A 27,907-nucleotide genomic window follows, 5' to 3' on the forward strand; every position below is an offset into this window, starting at 1 on the left:
TGAGTTCCCTCTAGAGTACCACATTAGCTAACCGCTTGACTGGTTACCTTGGAAACAAGGATTGATTTCCCTCTTGAGTACCACATTAGATAACCGCTTGACTGGTTACCTTGGAAACAAGGATTGAGTTCCCTCTTGAGTACCACATTAGATAACCGCTTGCCTGGTTACCTTGGAAACAGGGCCTGATTTCGCGGGCCGTATAAGGCCCGCAAAATCATTTGGTCTGGCCCTGCCAAGGCAACCGCATGACTCGAAATAAAAACAATATAGGCACTTATTTCATAGCAACAAAAATTTAATTTTGTACGGCCTGCGAATGATGTTATAAATATCCAAATGGCCCTTGGCAGAAAAAAGGTTCCCCACCACTGTTTTAGGGTATCACATGAGCCTAGTTCTTACCGGTTTCCAATGGAAACAAGGCCCTGTGGTCGTGTACATGCAGTGGAAGAAACAAGATGCTGGGAAATTCGAAAGTTTTCTTCTCTGCACATTGTCGTTTTTCTCATATTCAAGACATTTTGATGATCAAAAACAGGATGAGTTTTGACTTAAAACTTTCGTGACTGCAGGAATTCATATTCTTGGTTCTTTCGGTAAAGTCACGTTGATAGAAAACAAAAACAAAAAAATATAAAAACATTTCTCCGCCTGATGAAGACCGCTTGTATTGCGATCGAAACGTCGTGTTTTTTTGTTGCTTTTATTATTTTCAATTAATTAAAAAAAATGTTTTTATTTTATTTTATTATTTTCAATGTATTCTTTTTATTCTTTATTATTTAACATTTTATTTCATTATTTTTATTTTCTATCTACGTGACTTTACCGAAAGAACCATGAATACAAAAGGATGAGTTTACTTTTGTGTTTGTTTAAATCCACGTGAACTAACCCTGACCCTAGATGTGAAGCTTTCGTGACTGCAAGGATTCATATTCTTAGGTTTTTTCGGTAAAGTCACGTAGGTAAAAACATTAAAATTAATAAAAGTAAAATAAAATAAAAATCACGACGTTTCGGAGGCAACACAAGCTTCCGTCTTCAGGTGGAACCGTCACAGCCACGACAGCTGTATCAAGTAAATGAGAGATTGCAAGAGCTACCACTCCGTTTATATAATGGTTGGAGAGGGGAAGGGCCAAGTACGGCACACTTTTTATTCATATGGTATTTTACTTTTCTTAATTTTAATGTTTTTACCTACGTGACTTTACCGAAAAAAACTTAGAATAGAACCCTGACCCTAACCCTGACCCTACTACCTCACCGAGTTATAGGCGTGCCTCACTCTCGAGTAACCCGATTAACCTTGTGAAATGTCTGTCTGTTCTGTCCCCATGTCTCTCTGTTTCATTTCCCGCTGTGTCCCTTTCATATGTCTCTGTCTCGTCCCCATGTCTCCCTGGCCATCTCTGTGTCTCCCTGATCTGTCTCTCTGCACCGTCTCCGTGTCTCTCTACTCTCTCTCCGTGTCTCTCTACTCTCTCCCCGTGTCTCTCTACTCTCTCCCCGTGTCTCTCTACTCCCTCCCGTGTCTCTCTACTCTCTCCCCGTGCCTCTCTACTCTCTCCCCGTGTCTCTACTCTTTCCCCGTGTCTCTCTACTCCCTCCCGTGTCTCTCTACTCTCTGCCCGTGTCTCTCTACTCTCTCCCCGTGTCTCTCTACTCTCTCCCCGTGACTCTCTACTCTCTCCCCGTGTCTCTCTACTCTCTCCCCGTGTCTCTCTACTCTCTCCCGTGTCTCTCTACTCTGTCCCCGTGTCTCTCTACTCTCTCCCGTGTCTCTCTACTCCCTCCCGTGTCTCTCTACTCCCTCCCGTGTCTCTCTACTCTCTCTCCGTGTCTCTCTACTCTCTCCCCGTGTCTCTCTACTCCCTCCCGTGTCTCTCTACTCTCTCCCCGTGTCTCTCTACTCCGTCTCCGTATCTCTCTACTCTCTCCCCGTGTCTCTCTACTCTCTCCCCGTGTCTCTCTACTCTCTCCCCGTGTCTCTCTACTCCCTCCCGTGTCTCTCTACTCTCTCCCCGTGTCTCTCTACTCCCTCCCGTGTCTCTCTACTCTCTCCCCGTGTCTCTCTACTCCCTCCCGTATCTCTCTACTCTCTCCCCGTGTCTCTCTACTCTCTCCCCGTGTCTCTCTACTCTCTCCCCGTGTCTCTCTACTCTCTCCCCGAGTCTCTCTACTCCCTCCCGTGTCTCTCTACTCCCTCCCGTGTCTCTCTACTCCCTCCCGTGTCTCTCTACTCCCTCCCGTGTCTCTCTACTCTCTCCCCGTGTCTCTCTACTCCCTCCCGTGTCTCTCTACTCTCTCCCCGTGTCTCTCTACTCTCTCCCGTGTCTCTCTACTCTCTCCCCGTGTCTCTCTACTCCCTCCCGTGTCTCTCTACTCCCTCCCGTGTCTCTCTACTCCCTCCCGTGTCTCTCTACTCCCTCCCGTGTCTCTCTACTCTCTCCCCGTGTCTCTCTACTCTCTCCCCGTGTCTCTCTACTCTCTCCCCGTGTCTCTCTACTCCCTCCCGTGTCTCTCTACTCTCTCCCCGTGTCTCTCTACTCCCTCCCGTGTCTCTCTACTCCCTCCCGTGTCTCTCTACTCTCTCCCCTTGTCTCTCTACTCTCTCCCCGTGTCTCTCTACTCTCTCCCCGTGTCTCTCTACTCCCTCCCGTGTCTCTCTACTCTCTCCCGTGTCTCTCTACTCTCTCCCCGTGTCTCTCTACTCTCTCCCCGTGTCTCTCTACTCTCCCCCCGTGTCTCTCTACTCTCTCCCCGTGTCTCTCTACTCCCTCCCGAGTCTCTCTACTCCCTCCCGAGTCTCTCTACTCCCTCCCGTGTCTCTCTACTCCCTCCCATGTCTCTCTACTCCCTCCCGTGTCTCTCTACTCTCTCCCCATGTCTCTCTACTCTCCCCCCGTGTCTCTCTACTCTCTCCCCGTGTCTCTCTACTCTCTCCCCGTGTCTCTCTACTCCCTCCCGTGTCTCTCTACTCTCTCCCCGTGTCTCTCTACTCTCTCCCCGTGTCTCTCTACTCTCTCCCCGTGTCTCTCTACTCCCTCCCGTGTCTCTCTACTCTCTCCCCGTGTCTCTCTACTCTCTCCCCGTGTCTCTCTACTCTCCCCCCGTGTCTCTCTACTCTCTCCCCGTGTCTCTCTACTCCCTCCCGAGTCTCTCTACTCCCTCCCGAGTCTCTCTACTCCCTCCCGTGTCTCTCTACTCCCTCCCATGTCTCTCTACTCCCTCCCGTGTCTCTCTACTCTCTCCCCGTGTCTCTCTACTCTCTCCCCGTATCTCTCTATTCCCTCCCGTGTCTCTCTACTCCCTCCCGTGTCTCTCTACTCTCCCCCCGTGTCTCTCTACTCTCTCCCCGTGTCTCTCTACTCTCCCCCCGTGTCTCTCTACTCTCTCCCCGTGTCTCTCTACTCCCTCCCGAGTCTCTCTACTCCCTCCCGAGTCTCTCTACTCCCTCCCGTGTCTCTCTACTCTCTCCCCGTGTCTCTCTACTCTCCCCCCGTGTCTCTCTACTCCCTCCCGTGTCTCTCTACTCCCTCCCGTGTCTCTCTACTCTCTCCCCGTGTCTCTCTACTCTCCCCCCGTGTCTCTCTACTCTCTCCCCGTGTCTCTCTACTCCCTCCCGTGTCTCTCTACTCTCTCCCCGTGTCTCTCTACTCTCTCCCCGTATCTCTCTACTCCCTCCCGTGTCTCTCTACTCCCTCCCGTGTCTCTCTACTCTCCCCCCGTGTCTCTCTACTCCCTCCCGTGTCTCTCTACTCTCTCCCCGTGTCTCTCTACTCTCCCCCCGTGTCTCTCTACTCTCTCCCCGTGTCTCTCTACTCTCCCCCTGTGTCTCTCTACTCTCTCCCCGTGTCTCTCTACTCTCTCCCCGTGTCTCTCTACTCCCTCCCGAGTCTCTCTACTCCCTCCCGTGTCTCTCTACTCCCTCCCGTGTCTCTCTACTCTCCCCCCGTGTCTCTCTACTCCAGGGCGAGCTAGAGAAGCAGCTACTCCAGGCCAATCCCATCTTGGAGGCGTTCGGCAACGCCAAGACGGTGAAGAATGACAACTCATCTCGCTTCGTGAGTACGGGGGGAGGACCAGCGCGGGACCAGCGCGGGACCAGACGTGGGACTGACACGGGACACAGGATAGCAGCGTGCTTCAGCCGCACCGAACCTCACAAAAATCATATTCAGGGCCTACCTTGGCTCCTCCCACCCTCAACCAGTATATATATACAAATACTGTGTCCTTGGAATTTCTCATTTACTTGATACAGCAATCGTGCTGTGACGGTTACACCTGAAGACGGAGGCTTGTGTTGCCTCCGAAACGTCGTGATTTTTATTAAATTTTTATTTTACTTTTATTCATTTAACATTTTTACCTACGTGACTTTACCGAAAAAACCTAAGAACAGGATGGGAGGTCGCAGGGAATGAATCAATGAATCGTACACATGAGACGCAGGAGACGCACACACACAGAACACACACACAGGACACTGGATAGGAGACACACGGAATGAATCAATGAATCGTACACAGGAGACGCAGGAGACACACACACACAGAACACACACACAGGACACTGGATAGGAGACACACGGAATGAATCAATGAATCGTACACATGAGACGCAGGAGACGCACACACACAGAACACACACACAGGACACTGGATAGGAGATGCACGGAATGAATCAATGAATCGTACACATGAGACGCAGGAGACACACACACACAGAACACACACACAGGACACTGGATAGGAGATGCACGGAATGAATCAATGAATCGTACACATGAGACGCAGGAGACGCACACACACAGAACACACACACAGGACACTGGATAGGAGATGCACGGAATGAATCAATGAATCGTACACATGAGACACAGGAGACACACACACACAGAACACACACACAGGACACTGGATAGGAGATGCACGGAATGAATCAATGAATCGTACACATGAGACACAGGAGACACACACACACAGAACACACACACAGGACACTGGATAGGAGATGCACGGAATGAATCAATGAATCGTACACATGAGACGCAGGAGACGCACACACACAGAACACACACACAGGACACTGGATAGGAGATGCACGGAATGAATCAATGAATCATACACATGAGACACAGGAGACACACACACACAGAACACACACACAGGACACTGGATAGGAGATGCACGGAATGAATCAATGAATCGTACACATGAGACACAGGAGACACACACACACAGAACACACACACAGGACACTGGATAGGAGATGCACGGAATGAATCAATGAATCGTACACATGAGACACAGGAGACACACACACACAGAACACACACACAGGACACAGGATAGGAGATGCACGGAATGAATCAATGAATCGTACACATGAGACACAGGAGACACACACCCACAGAACACACACACAGGACACAGGATAAGAGACACACGGGATTAATGAGCGGGGACACATGGGACACAGACAGAAGGCGCGGATACGTAATTATGTTGAATTTCTTTCGCACCGTGTAGCCAACCGCGCTAATCGGAGGACAACAAACTAAAAACTTAACACAAAAATCTGTTCTTAAAAAAATGAGTTTGTCAATCTAGATGATGATCATGATGATTTAAAAGTTGCACAGCTCCCAGCGGCGTCCTGATATCGCAAAGGAAGAGCGTTCCAGACGGCCGCAGAAGCGCATCTGAACGCGCGCGATGCGGTGACCTCACCGCCTTTGTTCCGTGGCTAGCCAAAAGCCGCTGTGGAAATGACCGGAGTTCATTTAGTGGGGGAGGGCCAGAGGTCGCAATCGGGTACCCGATACCCGTACCCTACCCGATACCCGGCTACCCGTACCCAGCCGGGTACCCGTTTGCGACCCTGGTGCGGCCGGGTACGGGTAGGCCGTGAGTCACTGGTGAGTCACCGTTTGTCACTCATTTCCCAACGTCTCGTCTCTTCTCACAATTCAAGTTCCTAGAATCAACCCACCCGCGCCTGCAACATGGCTTCGTCCCAGAGGTCGCAATCGGGTACCCGTACCCTACCCGATACCCGGCCGGGTACGGGTAGCCGGGTATCGGGTAGGGTATGGGTACCCAATTGCGACCCTGGTGCGGCCGGGTACGGGTACGGGTAAGGAATCAAAACCCGTTTCCGACCTCTGGGGAGGGCTGTTGATCTTGAATGTATGTGTGCGCATGTATGCATTTTGCCTGGGTCATGTAGCCCGCATGCCCAGCCACCGCATGCCCAAACAGCTTTTGTTCGGCCGGATAGAGGGGGCTAAACGGGCGCGGCACGGGCTAGAGAAGAGATGGAGTGATGTGGTACAGGAGGACGTGGAGCTGAGTGGACTTGCCGATGACTGGTACCAGCGGTGTCAAGATCGGCCTCTGTGGAGGAGGCTCGTGAAGGACGCTACTGGGCAGTTGGAGGCAGTCGCCCTCCAGAAACAGCGGAGGGCGGAGGAGCGACGCTCACAACAACGAGCGGAGCGCCGGGTGGCTAAAGCACAGCAAGTTGGCACAGTAGGGGGCACAGGTGGTGCATCAGCCAGTCATCTCGGTCATCTCAGTTAGTCGACCCGTGGCACCTGCTGGGTCTGCCCCATGACCTCCTGCCAGCGGGCGTTCGACACTTCACGTGGCCTCAAGGTGCACATGGCCTGGCACAAGCGTCGTGGTGACCTCACCGCCACTTAGTGGCGAACGGCGGTTGTTGTTGTATTTTGAACTTCTTTCACATTGTACACAGCCAGCCCGTGCTAATCCTAGGTGCGGTATGTTGTGAGGAGTGGTGGTACACTGGTTAGCGCACTGCGCTACGAATCCGACGACCCAGGTTTGATTCCCGCTCACGACCAACATCAGCATCACACATCTGAACCGGGCCTGCGCTTTCGCTCGGTCGACTCAGCCTCAAATTAGTATCTGGTGCGGTGTGTAGTAAACATCGCCACTGGGGAGACAAAGGCGGCCGGGCGTGGTGCTGGCCACCCACCCCCTCGTGTGCCGTGCCGGCCTTCATAGGTGCTCGCTAACAGCACTTGCCCCTACAGTCTGTTAAGGCTACATGGGGGGTCTTGCCTTTGATTTTCTAGTGTATGTGTGTGTCTGTGCGTGTGTGTGAGTCTGTGTATGTTTGTGTATGTGAGTCTGTATGTGTGTGTGTCTGTGTGTGTATGTGAGTCTCTGTGTGTATGTGTGTGTCTGTGTGTGTGTGTGAGTCTGTGTGTGTGTGTGAGTCTGTGTGTGTTTGTGTATGTGAGTCTGTGTGTGTGTATGTGAGTGTGTCTGTGTGTGTGTGAGAGTCTGTGTGTGTGTGAGTCTGTGTCTGTGTGTGTGAGTCTGTGTGTGTGTGTATGTGTGTGTCTGAGTGTGTGTCTGTGTGTGTATGTGAGTCTGTGTGTGTCTGTGTGTATGTGATTCTGTGTGTGTGTGTGAGTCTGTGTGTGTGTGTGAGTCTGTGTGTGTGTGTATGTGAGTGTGTGTCTGTGTGTGTGAGAGTCTGTGTGTGTGTATGTGAGTGTGTATGTGAGTCTGTGTGTGTGTGTCTGTGTGTCTGTGTGTGTGTGTATGTGAGTGTGTATGTGAGTCTGTGTGTGTGTGTCTGTGTGTGTGTCTGTGTGTGTGTATGTGAGTGTGTGTCTGTGTGTGTGTGAGAGTCTGTGTGTGTGTGTATGTGAGTGTGTATGTGAGTCTGTGTATGTGAGTCTGTGTGTGTCTGTGTGTCTGTGTGTGTGTGTATGTGAGTGTGTATATGAGTCTGTGTGTGTGTGTGTGCTGCAGCAAGCTGTCCTCTGGGTCTCCTCTGTGAGCCTTATATGGCACGGGCTCATGAGGAATGCTGAGATGTTAACAACTTGTTTGTGAGGTGGTGCTGGTGGTGGTGGTTGGGGGTCATAGAGTGGCTTGTTCCTGACTAAACAAACCCTCGCAGCTACACGGCGATACAGCTGATTGCAGGCGAACGCAGTGGAGAGCGACGCGCTTCTACACGCCACGTCATCGTGGCGTGAAATCGAGCGGTGGTGAAGCGTCGTGCCCTGCGCCAATGCTGCCACCAGCTCAGATAGCTCCTGCCGCTGATGTCAACCGTGGCAGGCTGAGATGTCTCCCCCTGCCGCTGACGTCACCGTGGCAGGGTGGAGCTCAGATGTCTCCACCGTGCCGCTGATGTCAACCGTGGCAGGGTGGAGCTCAGATGTCTCCACCGTGCCGCTGATGTCAACCGTGGCAGGGTGGAGCTCAGATAGCTCCTGCCGCTGACGTCACCGTGGCAGGGTGGAGCTCAGATAGCTCCTGATGCTGATGTCACCCGTGGCAGGGTGGAGCTCAGATATCTCCTGATGCTGATGTCACTCGTGGCAGGGTGGAGCTCAGATAGCTCCTGACGCTGATGTCAACCGTGGCAGGGTGGAGCTCAGATAGCTCCTGATGCTGATGTCAACCGTGGCAGGGTGGAGCTCAGATAGCTCCTGACGCTGATGTCACCGTGGCAGGGTGGAGCTCAGATAGCTCCTGACGCTGATGTCACCGTGGCAGGGTGGAGCTCAGATAGCTCCTGACGCTGATGTCACCGTGGCAGGGTGGAGCTCAGATAGCTCCTGACGCTGATGTCACCGTGGCAGGGTGGAGCTCAGATAGCTCCTGACGCTGATGTCACCCGTGGCAGGGTGGAGCTCAGATAGCTCCTGACGCTGATGTCACCGTGGCAGGGTGGAGCTCAGATAGCTCCTGACGCTGATGTCACTCGTGGCAGGGTGGAGCTCAGATAGCTCCTGCCGCTGATGTCACCCGTGGCAGGGTGGAGCTCAGATAGCTCCTGACGCTGACGTCACCCGTGGCAGGGTGGAGCTCAGATAGCTCCTGACGCTGATGTCACCCGTGGCAGGGTGGAGCTCAGATAGCTCCTGACGCTGATGTCACTCGTGGCAGGGTGGAGCTCAGATATCTCCTGATGCTGATGTCACTCGTGGCAGGGTGGAGCTCAGATAGCTCCTGACGCTGATGTCAACCGTGGCAGGGTGGAGCTCAGATAGCTCCTGACGCTGATGTCACCCGTGGCAGGGTGGAGCTCAGATAGCTCCTGACGCTGATGTCACCCGTGGCAGGTTGAGATGTCTCCCCCTGCCACTGACGTCACCCGTGGCAGGGTGGAGCTCAGATGTCTCCACCGTGCCGCTGACGTCACCGTGGCAGGGTGGAGCTCAGATAGCTCCTGACGCTGACGTCACCGTGGCAGGGTGGAGCTCAGATAGCTCCTGACGCTGATGTCACCCGTGGCAGGCTACAACTTTTCTTACAATCGACGAACTCCAAACGCCACCCGTAGCTTTATGCGTGCGACCGTGCGTGTGTGTGTACGACCGTGCGTGTGTGTGTGTGTGTGTACGTGTGTGTGTGTACGTGCGTGTGTGTGTGTACGTGTGTGTGTGTGTACGTGTGTGTGTGTACGACCGTGTGTGTGTGTGTGTGCGTGCGTGTGTGTGTGTGTACGTGTGTGTGTACGACCGTGCGTGTGTGTACGTGTGTGTGTGTGTACGTGCGTGTGTGTGTGTGTACGTGCGTGTGTGTGTACGACCGTGCGTGCGTGTGTGTGTACGACCGTGCGTGCGTGTGTGTGTACGTGTGTGTGTGTACGTGTGTGTGTGTGGGTGTGTGTACGACCGTGTGTGTGTACGTGCGTGTGTGTGTACGGCCGTGCGTGTGCGTGTGTGTGTACAACCGTGCGTGTGTGTGTACGTGCGTGTGTGTGCGTGTGTGTGTACGTGCGTGTGTGTGTGTACGTGTGTGTGTGTACGTGTGTGTGTGTACGTGCGTGTGTGTACGTATGTGTGTGTACGTGTGTGTGTGTACGTGTGTGTGTGTACGTGCGTGTGTGTGTGTGTACGTGCGTGTGTGTGTGTGTGTACGTGCGTGTGTGTACGACCGTGCGTGTGTGTACGTGTGTGTGTGTGTACGTGCGTGTGTGTGTGTGTACGTGCGTGTGTGTGTACGACCGTGCGTGCGTGTGTGTGTGTGTACGTGTGTGTGTACGTGTGTGTGTGTGTACGTGTGTACGTGTGTGTGTACGTGTGTGTGTGTGTACGTGTGTGTGTGTGTACGACCGTGTGTGTGTACGTGCGTGTGTGTGTACGTGTGTGTGTGTACGTGCGTGTGTGTGCGTGTGTGTGTACAACCGTGTGTGTGTGTACGTGCGTGTGTGTGCGTGTGTGTGTGTGTACGTGCGTGTGTGTACGTGCGTGTGTGTGCGTGTGTGTGTGTGTACGTGTGTGTGTGTACGTGCGTGTGTGTGTGTGCGTGTGTGTGCGTGTGTGTGTGTGTACGTGCGTGCGTGTGTGTGTGTGTGTACGTGCGTGTGTGTGTGTGTGTACGTGCGTGTGTGTGTGTGTACGTGTGTGTGTGTACGTGCGTGTGTGTGTGTGCGTGTGTGTGCGTGTGTGTGTGTGTACGTGCGTGCGTGTGTGTGTGTGTGTACGTGCGTGTGTGTGTGTGTGTACGTGCGTGTGTGTGTACGTGCGTGTGTGTGTGTGTACGTGCGTGTGTGTGTGTGTGTACGTGTGTGTGTGTGTACGTGTGTGTGTGTACGTGTGTGTGTGTACGTGCGTGTGTGTGTGTGTACGTGTGTGTGTGTACGTGCGTGTGTGTGCGTGCGTGTGTGTGCGTGTGTGTGTGTGCGTGTGTGTGTGTGTACGTGTGTGTGTGTACGTGCGTGTGTGTGCGTGCGTGTGTGTGCGTGTGTGTGTGTGTACGTGTGTGTGTGTACGTGCGTGTGTGTGCGTGCGTGTGTGTGCGTGTGTGTGTGTGTACGTGTGTGTGTGTCCGTGCGTGTGTGTACGTGCGTGTGTGTGCGTGTGTGTGTGTGTACGTGTGTGTGTGTACGTGCGTGTGTGTGCGTGCGTGTGTGTGCGTGTGTGTGTACGTGTGTGTGTGTACGTGCGTGTGTGTGCGTGTGTACGTGCGTGTGTGTGTGTGTGTGTGTGTACGTGCGTGTGTGTGTACGTGCGTGTGTGTGTGTGTGTACGTGCGTGTGTGTGTGTGTGTACGTGCGTGTGTGTGTACGTGCGTGTGTGTGTGTGTGTACGTGCGTGTGTGTGTGTACGTATGTGTGTGTACGTGTGTGTGTGTACGTGCGTGCGTGTGTGTGTGTGCGTGTGTGTGCGTGTGTGTGTGTGTACGTGCGTGTGTGTGCGTGTGTGTGTACGTGCGTGTGTGTGTGTGTGTACGTGCGTGTGTGTGTACGTGCGTGTGTGTGTGTGTGTACGTGCGTGCGTGTGTGTGTGTACGTGCGTGTGTGTGTGCGTGTGTGTGTGCGTGTGTGTGTACGTGTGTGTGTGTACGTGCGTGTGTGTGTGTGTGTACGTGCGTGCGTGTGTGTGCATGTGTGTGTGTGTACGTGCGTGTGTGTACGTGCGTGTGTGTGTACGTGCGTGCGTGTGTGTGTGTGTGTGCGTGTGTGTGTGTGTACGTGCGTGTGTGCGTGCGTGTGTGCGTGTGTGTGTGTGTGTACGTGCGTGCGTGTGTACGTGCGTGCGTGTGTGTGTGTGTGTGTGCGTGTGTGTGTGTGTACGTGCGTGTGTGCGTGTGTGCGTGCGTGTGTGTGTGTGTGTACGTGCGTGCGTGTGTGTGTGTGCGTGTGTGTGTGTGTACGTGCGTGTGTGTGTGTGTGTACGTGCGTGTGTGTGTGTGTGTACGTGCGTGTGTGTGTGTGTGTACGTGCGTGTGTGTGTGTGTGTACGTGCGTGTGTGTGTGTGTGTACGTGCGTGTGTGTGTGTGCGTGTGTGTGTGTGTACGTGCGTGTGTGCGTGATTTTCTTTAATTTACCTCCCCCCCCACTCCCGTCCCTCCTTCCTCGGCAGCAGCTAAACACGTTTCTCCATCCCGTGAATTAATAATAATGATGATAATAATAATTGTCACAAAAATCAAGAAACACGTAAACATTGTTGTTGTTGTTGTTGTGTGTGTGTGCGCGCGTGCGGGAGGGAGGAGGGGGGTTTAAATGTTGAATATTCTCACCCACGTGCCCCCCGACCCCTCCACCACCAGGGCAAGTTCATCAAGATCAACTTTGACGTGACGGGATACATCGTGGGCGCAAATATCGAAACCTGTATCCTCTCAAAACCAAGCCTCGTTTCAATCGCCGCGGCAGAATGCTATTTTTTGAGCAATTTATTTTGTTCTTCTTGGTTCTTTCGGTAAAGTCATCACGTAGAAGGGAAGAAATAATAAAATAATAAAAATAAAACATAATAAAATAAAATAATAAAAATAAAACATAATAAAATAATTCTCACGACGTTTCGGCCACAACGCAAGCAGCCGTCTTCACCTGAAGACGGCTGCTCACCTGAAGACGGCTGCTTGCGTTGTGGCCGAAACGTCGTGAGAATTAATTTATTTTATAATGTTTTATTATTTTATTACTTCCCTTCTACGTAACTTTACCGAAAGGACCAAGAAGATGAATCCCTGTAGTCACGAAAGCTTTACATCGAAATATAATAAAATAATTCTCACGACGTTTCGGCCACAACGCAAGCAGCCGTCCTCAGGTGGACAACAGGTCCGTCAAGTAGTCAGAGTCTGAATGGCACGCTCCAGGCTTGGAGCGACTATTTGGAGCGTGCCATTCAGACTCTGTCTACTTGACGGACCTGTTCTCCACCTGCGGACGGCTGCTTGCGTTGTGGCCGAAACGTCGTGAGAATAATTTTATTATGTTTTATTTTTATTATTTTATTATTTCCCTTCTACGTGACTTTACCGAAAGAACCAAGAAGATGAATCCCTGCAGTCACGAAAGCTTTAAATCGAAATTTAATTTTTTTAGTTAAATTTTGCATTTTTTATTTCATTTTAAAAAAATTTGGTTGATTTTTTTGTTTTCTATTTACGCGACTTTACCGACAGAACCAAGAACAAGAATCTTTACTCGTCGCGGAGAAATCCGATTAGCTGTGAAGCTCCTTTTCGCCGATGTCCGCTATGTTTGTGCGCGTGGTGGTTGGGGCTTTTTTTATAAATTAGAAAATAATTGGGTGACATCGTGAACAACAGCCATATCGGACGTGAGAACATCTAATTGGCACGATCATTGGTTCACTGCTGTTCAAAGACTCAGTCCCGACAAGTCGTGCGTTGAAGCTAGGAGATGAACAGTGTGTGTGGCTTTGTGGGTGTGTGTCTGTGTGTATGTCTGTGTGTCTGTGTGTATGTGTGTGGGGGTGTGTATGTCTGTGTGTGTGTCTGTGTGTGTATGTGTGTGTGTGTGTATATGTGTGTGTCTGTGTGTGTGTGTCTTTGTGGGTGTGTGTCTGTCTGTGTGTCTGTGTGTGTGTGTGTATGTTTGTGTGTGTGTGTCTGTGTGTATGTTTGTGTGTGTGCGTGTGAGTGTGGGAGCGTGTGTCTGTGCGTGTTGTGGAAGGAGCGGTGGTGTAGTGGTTAGCGCTACGCTGCGCTATGAACCCATCAACCCGGGTTCGATTCCCGCTCACGGCCAACACCCAGTGACGATTATTTGAACGGGTCCTGGGCCTCCCCTAGGTCGACTCAGCCTGAAATGAGTACCTGGTGCGGTGTGTAAACATCGCCACTGGGGAGACAAAGGCGGTCGGGCGTGGTGCTGGCCACCCACCCCCTCATGTGCCGTTCCGGCCTTCATAGGTGCTCGCTAACAGCACTTGCCCCTACAGTCTGTTAAGGCTACACGGGGGATCTTTGTGTGCGTGTGCTAGGCAGAAGACCAGAATCGGTGATCTGGCTGACAATGTGTTCACCATGGTAGAGGGTTTGGGGCGGGGGGGGTAGATGCTCAAAATATCCCCCCAATATATTGCTATAAAATAGATGTATGTTTATATTATTGTGGTTATGGTTGTACTTTATTAGAATCCATAATCTCTGCCATTACATACAATGACACAAGAAAAGCTAAAACATTTCAAACAGAGCAATGTAATACAATACACTATTAGACATTGTTGTGAAAAATAAATAAAAAGTCCATCCCGTGTGTTGGTGAGTTTTTAAATATTTTACGCAAGAAATGGCAGGAAATTCGGTTTCAAATTTAGATTTTAAGTTTCCCCCGAAGCTTGCCATCACGTAAGGGACCGTGGCCAATTACAGCCAACGTCAGTTGATCGTGGACGATTAGACCCATGCCGAAACGTAACATCTCAAAAAGAATGTTTAAAAATATATATATTATTTGGTTCTTTTCGGTTAAGTCACGTCTAAAAATAAAATAATAAAATTAAAATAACATGTAATATGTTATTTTAATTTTATTATTTTATTTTTAGACGTGACTTAACCGAAAAGAACCAAAGAATAATTCCTGCAGTCACGAAAGCTCCTAAATTAAGAATATATTTTATTTTTTATGATAGAATATAGTATTATCATCGGTATGACACAAGCATACCAAGCTTACAGTCGGTAGCTCATTGGGAAGTGGGTTAAAATTGAGTTACAAGATTTGAGTAGACAACAACAACGACAACTTTTCGATTTAAAGCTTTCGTGACTGCAGGGATTCATCTTCTTGTTTTTTTCGGTAAAGTCACGTAGAAGGGAAGTAACAAAATAATAAAAATAAAACATAATAAAATAATTCTCACGACGTTTCGGCTACAACGCAATCAGCCGTCTTCAGGTGAAGAGAATTATTTTATTATTATTTTATTATGTTTTATTTTTATTGTTTTATTACTTCCCTTCTACGTGACTTTACCGAAAAAACCAAGAACAACAACAACAACAAACAGAGTGAGTTCAATGCGATCTCGTTGCTCTGCACTTGCCGCTGACCTAAATCGGCCCAATGATAAGAAAATAAAAATCCGCTCGACACAAAAGTCTCATTTCTCGTGGGCACGGCGCTGTGAGCTCGCTTCGAGTAAACAACAACAACAACAACAAACGACAACAACAACAACAAACAGAGTTAGTTCAATGCGATCTCGTTGCTCTGCACTTGCCGCTGACCTAAATCGACCCAATAACGAGAAAAAAAAAATCCGCTCGACACAAAAGTCTCGTTTCTCGCGGGCCCTCGTCTTCAAGCTGTGAGTTCGCTTCGAGTAAACAACAACAACAAACGACAAACAACAACAACAATAACGGCGGACACAACTCCTTGACGGCGCTCTCAGACCTCCTGGAGAAATCTCGCGCGGTGCGTCAAGCGAGGGACGAACGGAGCTTCCACATCTTCTACTACCTCGTCGCCGGCGCCAACGATAAGCAGAAGGGTAAGAATCCGAGGGTTGTCACCGTCAATTTAACACGTAGTAGTAGTAGTCGTAGTAGTCGTAGTAGTAGTAGTCGTAGTAGTAGTAGTCGTAGACTTTTGCGAACAATATTATCCAGAATAGAGGGATTTTTTTAAATCCTTTATATTAAGTTCGCTTGCTTGCTCGCTTAGGACCGTGCAAATCTTTCGGTCGTTTTTTAACCCGCTTCCCGTGATGCAATCGAGCTGGCATTTTCCACACAGACTCGTTGTGCGTGACATTGAATGTTCGTGAAAAAGAAAATTCCAAAATTTTACACTTTTTAGGGAAAACAAATTAAATATTGAATTACCAATTGCTTAATGGTGGCAGACAATCATCTGACCCATAGGTGGCAGCCATCTCAAGCCAGAGGACGAGAGGACTCTAGCCGCCACGCATATAAAGGATTTAGAGTGAAAAACTTTGTTTTTACGGGTTTACTTGTTTTGGCGGGTTAGATCGCGTGGATATGTGAATGTGTCGTGAAACCCGTCACCACCCGACACAGCCAACTAGTGAGGGTTGTCACGTAAACAGAACTTGCCAATTCGTCACTAGTACAGCACTAGTGTGTAGTGTAGTGTATAGTGTAGTGTATAGTGTAGTGTGTAGTGTAGTGTGTAGTAGTGTAGTGTGTAGTAGTGTATAGTAGTGTCGTGTATAGTGTATTGTATAGTAATGTATAGTAGTGTAGTGAATAGTGTAGTGTATAGTGTATTGTATAGTAGTGTAGTGTAGTGTATAGTGTAGTGTATAGTAGTGTAGTGAATAGTGTAGTGTATAGTGTAGTGTATAGTGTATTGTATAGTAGTGTAGTGTATAGTGTAGTGTATAGTGTAGTATACTAGTACAGCACTAGTGTATAGTGTAGTGTATAGTGTAGTATACTAGTACAGCACTAGTGTATAGTGTAGTGTATAGTGTAGTGTATAGTGCAGTATACTAGTACAGCACTAGTGTATGGTGTAGTGTATAGTGTAGTATACTAGTACAGCACTAGTGTATAGTGTAGTGTATAGTGTAGTATATAGTGTAGTGTATAGTGTAGTGTATAGTAGTGTAGTGTATAGTAGTGTATAGTAGTGTAGTGTATAGTAGTGTAGTGTATAGTGTAGTGTATAGTAGTGTATAGTAGTGTAGTGTATAGTGTAGTGTATAGTAGTGTAGTGTAGTGTATAGTAGTGTAGTGTATAGTGTAGTGTATAGTGTAGTGTATAGTAGTGTATAGTGTAGTGTATAGTGTAGTGTATAGTAGTGTAGTGTAGTGTATAGTAGTGTAGTGTATAGTGTAGTGTATAGTGTAGTGTATAGTAGTGTAGTGTATAGTGTTATGGAAGAGGTACGTAGACGACACTTTTGTCATCTGGCCACATGGCCGGCCTGCTCTAGACCAATTTCTCGACCACATCAATTCCATACACCCAGCCATCAGATTCACCATGGAAGTCGAAAATGATGGCAAGCTACCCTTTTTGGATGTCCTAATCAAAAGGAGACCTGATGGTTCAATGAGCCACTCTGTCTACAGGAAAGCCACCCACACGGATGCTTATCTAAAACCGGATTCCCACCACCATCCATCCCAGAAGAATTCCCTCATCAAGACTCTATATCATAGAGCCCAATGCATCTCCGACCATGAACACATTTCCAGTGAACTCAAACACGTACGCCAAGCTCTCAATGCTAATGGTTACTCCGACTACACAATCCGCAAAGCCATCACTCCAACCATCAAGAAAGATCCTGTTGAGGAGCCTTTCAAGACCATCACCTTACCCTACATTGCTGGGATCACAAAAAAGATCTCCAAAATCCTGATTAAACACAAGATCCAGGTCCGATTCAACACAGTACATAAAATCCGTGATCTGGTACCATCTGTAAAAGATGTGATTCCAGACATACAGTACCCTGGCGTCTACAAACTAAGTTGCCTCTGTGGTAGCAGTTACATTGGGGAAACCAAACGACACGTCTCAGACCGCATTCGTGAACATAAAGCTGATCTAAAACACGGTAGGACAAACACCTCAGCCGTGGCAGACCACTGTTACAACTCAGTGGGCTCACATGACATTGACTTCTCCAAGACGGAGGTTCTCTGCAAGCCATCTGGCTATCATGAGAGATTCGTTCATGAGGCGATCCACATATACAAACACAGAGACAATTTTAACCGAGAAGATGGATTCAGGCTTAGCAATCATTGGAAGGACGTAATAAACCATTTCGATACACATTAGGGTGAGTTGAATAATACATAGTGTTATATTAAAATGTATAAAGTATAGGGTGGTTTACAGCAATACAGTATATAATTTAATGTTGGGTTTATCTATGGCAGTATATAGTACTGTATATGCTAAGAGAATAAAGTTTAGATGGAAGTATATTATATACTTCTTACGATGTAGAATTGTAATTTTATTATTTGTTGTTAGTAACTCAGCTTATTGTAGAGTATAGTAAGTATCAGTTTATATTTTAGTTTTTTATGTAGTTTTCACTTCGGTTTTCTACGTGGTTGTTTGGTAAATGCAGCTACATATCATTAACATTCTTTTCCTTTATTAACGCTGTTCCTTGCGCCCCCCCGTGGTGCTGTTGATCCTGCATAATGCATGGGCATAATGGGACTTTGAAACCCCTCCGCCCACCCCCTACGCATTGCCCATTGGTATGCTAAATTCCTCTTCATATGCACATTCTTTTGTTAAGGCGCTCCTCCTCGCTACACCTATATAAGCTCCTAGCTTGATAATGTTCTCATTCTTCGCCTGAGGACGGCTGCTTGCGTTGTGGCCGAAACGTCGTGAGAATTGTTTTATTATGTTTTATTTTTATTATTTTATTACTTCCCTTCTACGTGACTTTACCGAAAGAACCAAGAAGATGTATAGTGTAGTGTATAGTAGTGTATAGTAGTGTATAGTAGTGTAGTGTATAGTATAGTGTATAGTGTAGTGTATAGTAGTGTAGTGTATAGTGTAGTGTATAGTGTAGTACACTAGTACAGCACTAGTGTATAGTGTAGTGTATAGTGTAGTATACTAGTACAGCACTAGTATATAGTGTAGTGTATAGTGTAGTGTATAGTGTAGTATACTAGTACAGCACTAGTGTATAGTGTAGTGTATAGTGTAGTATACTAGTACAGCACTAGTGTATAGTGTAGTGTATAGTGTAGTGTATAGTGTAGTATACTAGTACAGCACTAGTGTATAGTGTAGTGTATAGTGTAGTATACTAGTACAGCACTAGTGTATAGTGTAGTGTATAGTGTAGTATATAGTGTAGTGTATAGTGTAGTGTGTAGTATAGTGTATAGTATAGTGTATAGTATAGTGTATAGTGTAGTGTATAGTAGTGTATAGTAGTGTATAGTAGTGTAGTGTATAGTAGTGTATAGTGTAGTGTATAGTAGTGTATAGTAGTGTAGTGTATAGTGTAGTATACTAGTACAGCACACCAGTGTGTTGGAGAGGCAAGCCACAACATTTACAATCCAAATCTGGCCGTCGCCTGATGAAGCTGGTTGTAATCACTGGCGCGTGTGTGTGCGTGCGTGTGTGTGTGCGTGCGTGCGTGTGCGTGCGTGTGTGCCTGTGTGAGTCTGTGTGTGTGTGTGTGTCTGTGCGTGCGTGTGTGGCTGCGTGCGTGCGTGTATGTGTGCCTGTGTGCGTGTGTGTCTGTGTGTGTGTGTGTATGTGTGCCTGTGTGCGTGTGTGTCTGTGTGTGTGTCTGCGTGCGTGCGTGTGTGTGCGCGTGTGTGTGTCTGTGTGTGTGTCTGCGTGCATGTGTGTGTGTGTGCGTGCGTGCGTGTGTGTGTGTGTCTGTGTGCGTGCGTGTGTGTGTGTGCGTACGTGCGTGTGTGTGTGTTTGCGTGTGTCTCTGTGTGTGTGTCTGCGTGCGTGTGCATCTGTGCGTGTGTCTCTGTGTGCGTGTGTGTCTCTGCGTGTCTCTGCGTGTCTGCGTGCGCGTGCGAGCGTGCGTGCGTGCATGCCTGTGTGTGTGTCTGTGTGTGTGCGTGCGTGTGTCTCTGTGTGTGTCTGCGTGTGTGTCTGTGTGCGTGCGTGTGTGTGCCTGTGTGCGTGTGTCTGTGTGTGTGTGTGCGTGCTTGCGCGCGCGTGTGCGTGTGTGCCTGTGTGTGTGTGTCTGCGTGCGTGCGAGCAGAGGAGTTCTTGCTGGAGGAGTTCAACAAGTATCACTTCATGTCCTTCGGCTACGTGCCCGTGCCTGGCCAGTCGGACCAGGAGATGCTCATTGAGACCGTGGATGCCATGTCCATCATGGGCATCAGCCAGGAGGACCTCAGCTGTGGGTCCATCGCATCGGGCACCTTGCACCACACTCAAACTAAACTTGAACTTTGTTTGGATTTAAAGCTTTCGTGACTGCAGGGATTCATATTCTTAATTCTTTCGGTAGAGTCACGTAGGTAGAAACATAAAATACAATTATTTTTGTTTAATTTTATTTTTAAAAAAATGTATCTTTAAAATAATTTTTTTTGTTTTATTTCATTTTTTTAATAAAAAATATTTTGTGTTTATTTCATTTTTAAAATGAATTAGTTTTTGTTGTATTTTATCTTAAAAATACATTTTTTTGTTTTATTTAATTTTTGAAATCAAATAATTTTCGTTGTATTTTATAGGAATTTTTTATTTATTTATTTCATTTTTAAAATACAATTATTTTGGTTTTATTTTATTTTTCTACCTACGTGACTTAACCGAAAGAACCAAGGCGTATGGATTCCTGCAGTCACGAAAGCTTCAAATCAAGATTATACCACACCTTTCGATTTAAAGCTTCCGTGACTGCAGGGATTCATCTTCTTGGTTCTTTCGGTAAAGTCACGTATAAGGGAAATAATAAAATTATAAAAATATGAAACAGTAAAAATTTCTCACGACGTTTCGACTGCAACACAAGCAATCATCATCAGGTGTGAAATCCACAGCAAGAACATTTTTTCAGCAGGTGTGAACTCAATGGAGCAGGATATATAGTATCGTGTGCAAGCGTAACCTGGGTCACCCAGTTACATCTCCACCCACCAACCCACCCACCAACCCACCTCTATACCCTCACAACTGCCCCAATCCACCCACCCACCTAAACACTCACCCACCCATCTCTGTACCCCGATAGCCACCCACCCACCCATCCACCTGCCCACCCACCCATCCACCTGCCCACCCACCCATCTACCCAAATATCCACCCATCTATGTGCCCACGCATCTACCCACCCATCCACCCACCCATCTACCCATCCACCCACCCATCTACCCATCTACCCATCCACCCACCCATCTACCCATCTACCCATCCACCCACCCATCTACCCATCCACCCACCCATCTGCCCATCCACCCACCCATCTACCCATCTACCCATCCACCCACCCATCTGCCCATCCACCCACCCATCTACCCATCTACCCATCCACCCACCCATCTACCCATCCACCCACCCATCTGCCCATCCACCCACCCATCTACCCATCCACCCACCCATCTACCCATCCACCCACCCATCTACCCATCCACCCACCCATCTGCCCATCCACCCACCCATCTACCCATCCACCCACCCATCTACCCATCCACCCACCCATCTACCCATCTACCCATCCACCCACCCATCTACCCATCCACCCACCCATCTACCCATCCACCCACCCATCTGCCCATCCACCCACCCATCTACCCATCTACCCATCCACCCACCCATCTACCCATCCACCCACCCATCTACCCATCTACCCATCCACCCACCCATCTACCCATCCACCCACCCATCTACCCATCTACCCATCCACCCACCCATCTACCCATCCACCCACCCATCTACCCATCCACCCATCCACCCACCCATCTACCCATCTACCCATCCACCCACCCATCTACCCATCTACCCATCCACCCAACCATCTACCCATCTACCCATCCACCCACCCATCTACCCATCCACCCACCCATCTACCCATCCACCCACCCATCTACCCATCCACCCACCCATCTACCCATCTACGCATCTACCCATCCACCCACCCATCTACCCATCCACCCACCCATCTACCCATCTACCCATCCACCCACCCATCTACCCATCTACCCATCTACCCATCCACCCACCCATCTACCCACCCATCTACCCACCCATCTACCCATCTACCCATCCTACCATCCACCCACCCATCTACCCATCTACCCATCCACCCACCCATCTACCCATCCACCCACCCATCTACCCATCCACCCACCCATCTACCCATCTACCCATCCACCCACCCATCTACCCATCCACCCACCCATCTACCCATCTACCCATCCACCCACCCATCTACCCATCTACCCATCTACCCATCCACCCACCCATCTACCCATCTACCCATCTACCCATCCTACCATCCACCCACCCATCTACCCATCTACCCATCCACCCACCCATCTACCCATCTACCCATCTACCCATCCACCCACCCATCTACCCATCTACCCATCTACCCATCCTACCATCCACCCACCCATCTACCCATCTACCCATCCACCCACCCATCTACCCATCTACCCATCCTACCATCCACCCACCCATCTACCCATCTACCCATCTACCCATCCACCCAACCATCTACCCATCCTACCATCCACCCACCCATCTACCCATCTACCCACCCATCTACCCATCCACCCACCCATCTACCCATCTACCCATCCACCCACCCATCCACCCACCCATCTACCCATCCACCCACCCATCTACCCATCCACCCACCCATCTACCCATCTACCCATCCACCCACCCATCCACCCATCTACCCATCCACCCACCCATCTACCCATCTACCCATCTACCCATCTACCCATCCACCCACCCATCTACCCATCTACCCATCCACCCATCCACCCACCCATCTACCCATCTACCCATCCACCCACCCATCTACCCATCCACCCACCCATCTACCCATCCACCCACCCATCTACCCATCCACCCACCCATCTACCCATCTACCCATCCACCCACCCATCCACCCATCTACCCATCCACCCACCCATCTACCCATCTACCCATCTACCCATCTACCCATCCACCCACCCATCCACCCATCTACCCATCCACCCACCCATCTACCCATCTACCCATCTACCCATCCACCCACCCATCTACCCATCTACCCATCCACCCACCCATCTACCCATCTACCCATCTACCCATCCACCCACCCATCTACCCATCTACCCATCTACCCATCCACCCACCCATCTACCCATCTACCCATCTACCCATCCACCCACCCATCTACCCATCTACCCATCTACCCATCTACCCATCCTACCATCCACCCACCCATCTACCCATCTACCCATCCACCCACCCATCTACCCATCCACCCACCCATCTACCCATCCACCCACCCATCTACCCATCTACCCATCCACCCACCCATCCACCCATCTACCCATCCACCCACCCATCTACCCATCTACCCATCCACCCATCCACCCACCCATCTACCCATCTACCCATCCACCCACCCATCTACCCATCTACCCATCCACCCACCCATCCACCCATCTACCCATCCACCCACCCATCTACCCATCTACCCATCTACCCATCTACCCATCCACCCACCCATCTACCCATCTACCCATCTACCCATCCACCCACCCATCTACCCATCTACCCATCTACCCATCTACCCATCCTACCATCCACCCACCCATCTACCCATCTACCCATCCACCCACCCATCTACCCATCCACCCACCCATCTACCCATCCACCCACCCATCTACCCATCTACCCATCCACCCACCCATCCACCCATCTACCCATCCACCCACCCATCTACCCATCTACCCATCTACCCATCTACCCATCCACCCAACCATCTACCCATCTACCCATCCACCCATCCACCCACCCATCTACCCATCTACCCATCTACCCATCTACCCATCTACCCATCCACCCACCCATCCACCCATCTACCCATCCACCCAACCATCTACCCATCTACCCATCTACCCATCTACCCATCCACCCAACCATCTACCCATCTACCCATCCACCCATCCACCCACCCATCCACCCATCCACCCATCCACCCACCCATCTACCCATCTACCCATCCACCCACCCATCTACCCATCTACCCATCCACCCACCCATCTACCCATCCACCCACCCATCCACCCATCTACCCATCCACCCACCCATCTACCCATCTACCCATCCACCCATCTACCCATCCACCCATCCACCCACCCATCTACGCATCCACCCATCCACCCACCCATCTACCCATCCACCCACCTGAGTCACTCCACAACGGCAGGTGGTGACCAGCGCGTTTCCCGCTCTGTCTCTCCGTGCCGTGCAGCCATCTTCAAAGTGGTGTCGGCCGTGCTCCAGTTCGGCAACATCGAGTTCAAGAAGGAGAGGAACACGGACCAGGCCTCGATGCCTGACAACACGGGTACCCTCACTAACGGGGGGAGGGGGGGGGGGCACGCAGGGGGTCACTCACGGAGAGGTCACGGAGTGGGGGGACGTAGGAAGGATAGCGGCGGTGATTCGGAAGTGTAACGGTGATTGCTGGGGGTCACGGACAGGTCGCGGGCATTGTGAGGGGTCAAAGTCAGCTCACGTGGATTGTTAAAAACAAAAATCACGTAGAGGTCACGTTCGTAGTGCGGGGTCACGGTGAGGCCACGCAGGAAACTCGGAGGTCGCAGTGATCACTCAGAGATCACGAGAAATTCGGAGGGATTCTGGGAAGATCACGGCGATCGTAGAGAGGTCACGGGGAGGTCATAGAGATGAGGGACGGGTCACGGGGAGGTCACGCATCGTTGAGAGATCAAGGGGGGATGACGGATTGCTCAAAGGTCACGGAGATCATAGAGAGGTCACGGACATCGTAAACAGATCACGGGGATAATAGAGAGGTCACAAAGATCGTAGAAAGGTCACGGGGAGGTCATAGAGAGGTCACGGACATCGTAAACAGATCACGGAGATCATAGAGAGGTCACGGACATCGTAAACAGATCACGGAGATCATAGAGAGGTCACAGAGGTCGTAGAAAGGTCACAAGGGAAGTCACAGAAACTGTTAGAGGTCACGGGAATCGTTCAGAGTTTCGTAGAGAAGGCCGTGGCGGTGGGTGAGGGCGGCGGGGAGGGTGGCGGCGGCGGTGTTTGACCGCACGGCGTGTCCTGTGCCCCCCCACATCGCTGCTCCAGCCGCCCAGAAGGTGAGCCACCTGCTGGGCATGCCCGTGACGGAGTTCACGCGCGCCATCCTCACGCCGCGAATCAAGGTCGGACGCGACGTCGTGCAGCGGGCGCAGACCAAGGAGCAGGTGCTCGTCCGCTCGCTCGCTCGCTCGCCCGTTCGCTCGCTCGCTCACCCCGCTCACTCGCTCAGTCACTCACTTACCAACTCTACCCAGCCCACGCACCCACTCACTCACTCAGCTCGCCTACCCAGCTGCTCACCCGCTCGCCCGCCCGCTCATCCGCCCGCTCACTCGCTCATTCACTTACCCACTCACCCACCCACTCACCCACTTGCCTACCCATCCACCCACTCACCCACTCACCCACTCACCCACTCACCCACTCACTCACCCACCCACTCACTCACCCACCCACTAATCCACTTGCCGACCCATCCACGCACCCACTCACCCACCCACTCACCCACCCACCCACTCACCCACCCACCCACCCACTCACCCACCCACTCACCCACTTGCCTACCCATCCACCCACCCACTCAGTCACTCACCTACCCACTCACCCACTTGCCTACCCACCCACCCACTCACTCACTCACCCACTCACCCACTCACCCACTCACTCACCCACCCACTCACTCACTCACCCACCCACTAATCCACTTGCCTACCCATCCACGCACCCACTCACCCACCCACTGACCCACCCACCCACTCACCCACCCACCCACTCACCCACCCGCTCACCCACCCACCCACTCACCCACCCACTCACGCACTTGCCTACCCACCCACCCACCCACTCACTCAGTCACTCACCCACCCACTCACCCACTTGCCTACCCATCCACCCACTCACTCACCCACCCACTCATCCACTTGCCTACCCATCCACCCACCCACCCACTCACTCACTCACCCATTCACCCACCCACTCACTCACTCACTCACCCACCCACTAATCCACTTGCCTACCCATCCACCCACCCACTCATTCAGTCACTCACCCACCCACTCATCCACTTGCCTACCCATCCACGCACCCACCCACCCACTCACTCACCCACCCACTCACCTACTCACCCACCCACTCACCCACCCACCCACCAACCCACTCACCCACCCACCCACCCACTCACCCACCCACCCACTCACCCACCCACCCACCCACCCACCCACTCACCCACTCACCCACCCAATCATCCACTCACCCACCCACTCATCCACTTGCCTACTCACCCACCAACCCACTCACTCACTCACCCACCCACTCACCCACCCACTCACTCACTCACTCACCCACCCACCCACCCACTCAGTCAATCAATCACCCACTCACCCACGCACCCACTCACCCACCCACTTGCCTACCCATCCACGCACCCACTCACCCACCCACACACTCACCCACCCACCCACTCACCCACCCACCCACTCACTGTATCCTCATGGCCCTCCTCCTGCAGGCCGACTTTGCGGTGGAGGCGCTGGCCAAGGCGCTGTACGACCGCCTGTTCCGCTGGCTCGTCTTCCGCGTCAACAAAACTCTGGACAAGACGCACCGGCAGGGCGCCTCCTTCATCGGCATCCTCGACATCGCCGGCTTCGAGATCTTCGAGGTTCGACTTTCGATCTTCGTAGCAACGTGAAGTCCGATGGTGGTGGTGGTCATGGCGTGGGGGGGGGGGGGTCTTTGTAAACTCACCCAGCGGCCCTGCACCTCTATGATGATGGTGACGATGATGATGGCCATGGTGACGTTGACGATGATGGTGGTGATGATGACGACGATGATGGTGATGACGATGGTGACGTTGACGACGATGATGATGATGATGACGACGATGATGGTGATGACGATGATGACGACGATGATGATGATGACGTTGACGACGACGACGATGATGGCGATGACGACGATGATGATGACGATGATGGCCATGGTGACATTGACGACGATGATGATGACGATGACGACGATGATGACGACGATGATGGCCATGGTGACATTGACGACGATGATGATGACGATGACGACGACGATGATGACGACGATGATGATGACGACGATGATGACGATGATGACGACGATGACGACAATGATGATGATGATGATGATGACGACGATGATGACGACGATGATGATGACGATGATGATGACGACGATGATGACGACGATGATGACGACGATGACGACAATGATGATGATGATGATGACGGTGCACACTCCGCTGACGGCGTGTACCCGCTCTCCCGTGCGCGTTCACCTGCGCGCGTGTTCACCTGGGCACGTCCCGTCCTTCCCTCCCCCCACTGTGAACCCTTGCCCCCCCCCCAACCCACCCCCCAACCCACCCCCCAACCCACCCCCCAACCCGCCGACGGCTCCGGCCACAGCTGAACTCGTTCGAGCAGCTGTGCATCAACTACACGAACGAGAAGCTGCAGCAGCTGTTCAACCACACCATGTTCATCCTGGAGCAAGAGGAGTACCAGCGCGAGGGCATCGAGTGGAACTTCATCGACTTCGGGCTCGACCTGCAGCCCTGCATCGAGCTCATAGAGCGCGCGGTGAGATCAGCGGGCCTTCACTCAGTAGGGGCCTTCACTCAGTAGGGGCCTTCACTCAGTAGGGACCTTCACTGAGACCTTCACTCAGTACCAGCGCGAGGGCATCGAGTGGAACTTCATCGACTTCGGGCTCGACCTGCAGCCCTGCATCGAGCTCATAGAGCGCGCGGTGAGATCAGCGGGCCTTCACTCAGTAGGGGCCTTCAGTAGGGACCTTCACTCAGTAGGGACCTTCACTCAGTAGGGACCTTCACTGAGACCTTCACTCAGTACCAGCGCGAGGGCATCGAGTGGAACTTCATCGACTTCGGACTCGACCTGCAGCCCTGCATCGAGCTCATAGAGCGCGCGGTGAGGGACCTTCACTCAGTAGGGGCCTTCACTCAGTAGGGGCCTTCACTCAGTAGGGACCTTCACTGAGACCTTCACTCAGTATGGACCTTCACTGAGTAGAGACCTTCACTCAGTAGGGACCTTCAGTAGGGACCTTCACTGAGACCTTCACTGAGACCTTCACTCAGTAGAGACCTTCACTGAGACCTTCACTCAGTTGAGACCTTCACTGAGACCTTCACTCAGTAGAGACCTTCACTCAGTAGGGACCTTCACTGAGACCTTCAGTAGAGACCTTCACTCAGTAGGGACCTTCACTCAGACCTTCACTCAGTACCAGCGCGAGGGCATCGAGTGGAACTTCATCGACTTCGGGCTCGACCTGCAGCCCTGCATCGAGCTCATAGAGCGCGCGGTGAGGGACCTTCACTCA

The 27,907-nt window shown here is 51.1% G+C and overlaps 1 protein-coding gene across 1 annotated transcript in view; it reads left to right on the forward strand.

The window, feature by feature from the left end:
• Nucleotides 1–27,201, forward strand: part of LOC144740396 (myosin-11-like) — a 60,825-nt gene extending 33,624 nt beyond the window's left edge. Inside the window, exons 6-13 of the mRNA XM_078623247.1 lie at nucleotides 3,981–4,073; nucleotides 12,070–12,133; nucleotides 15,183–15,281; nucleotides 19,482–19,625; nucleotides 23,709–23,804; nucleotides 24,575–24,693; nucleotides 26,037–26,189; nucleotides 26,968–27,201. Coding sequence (XP_078479373.1) covers nucleotides 3,981–4,073; nucleotides 12,070–12,133; nucleotides 15,183–15,281; nucleotides 19,482–19,625; nucleotides 23,709–23,804; nucleotides 24,575–24,693; nucleotides 26,037–26,189; nucleotides 26,968–27,186 — 987 coding nt within the window. The 3' untranslated portion in view covers nucleotides 27,187–27,201. The remainder of the gene's footprint in view (nucleotides 1–3,980; nucleotides 4,074–12,069; nucleotides 12,134–15,182; nucleotides 15,282–19,481; nucleotides 19,626–23,708; nucleotides 23,805–24,574; nucleotides 24,694–26,036; nucleotides 26,190–26,967) is intronic.
• Nucleotides 27,202–27,907: the final 706 nt, after the last annotated feature.

The sequence above is a fragment of the Lampetra planeri genome, unplaced genomic scaffold, assembly GCF_965212315.1.
Source record: "Lampetra planeri unplaced genomic scaffold, kcLamPlan1.2.h2 scaffold_211, whole genome shotgun sequence".
Lineage (NCBI taxonomy): Eukaryota > Metazoa > Chordata > Hyperoartia > Petromyzontiformes > Petromyzontidae > Lampetra > Lampetra planeri.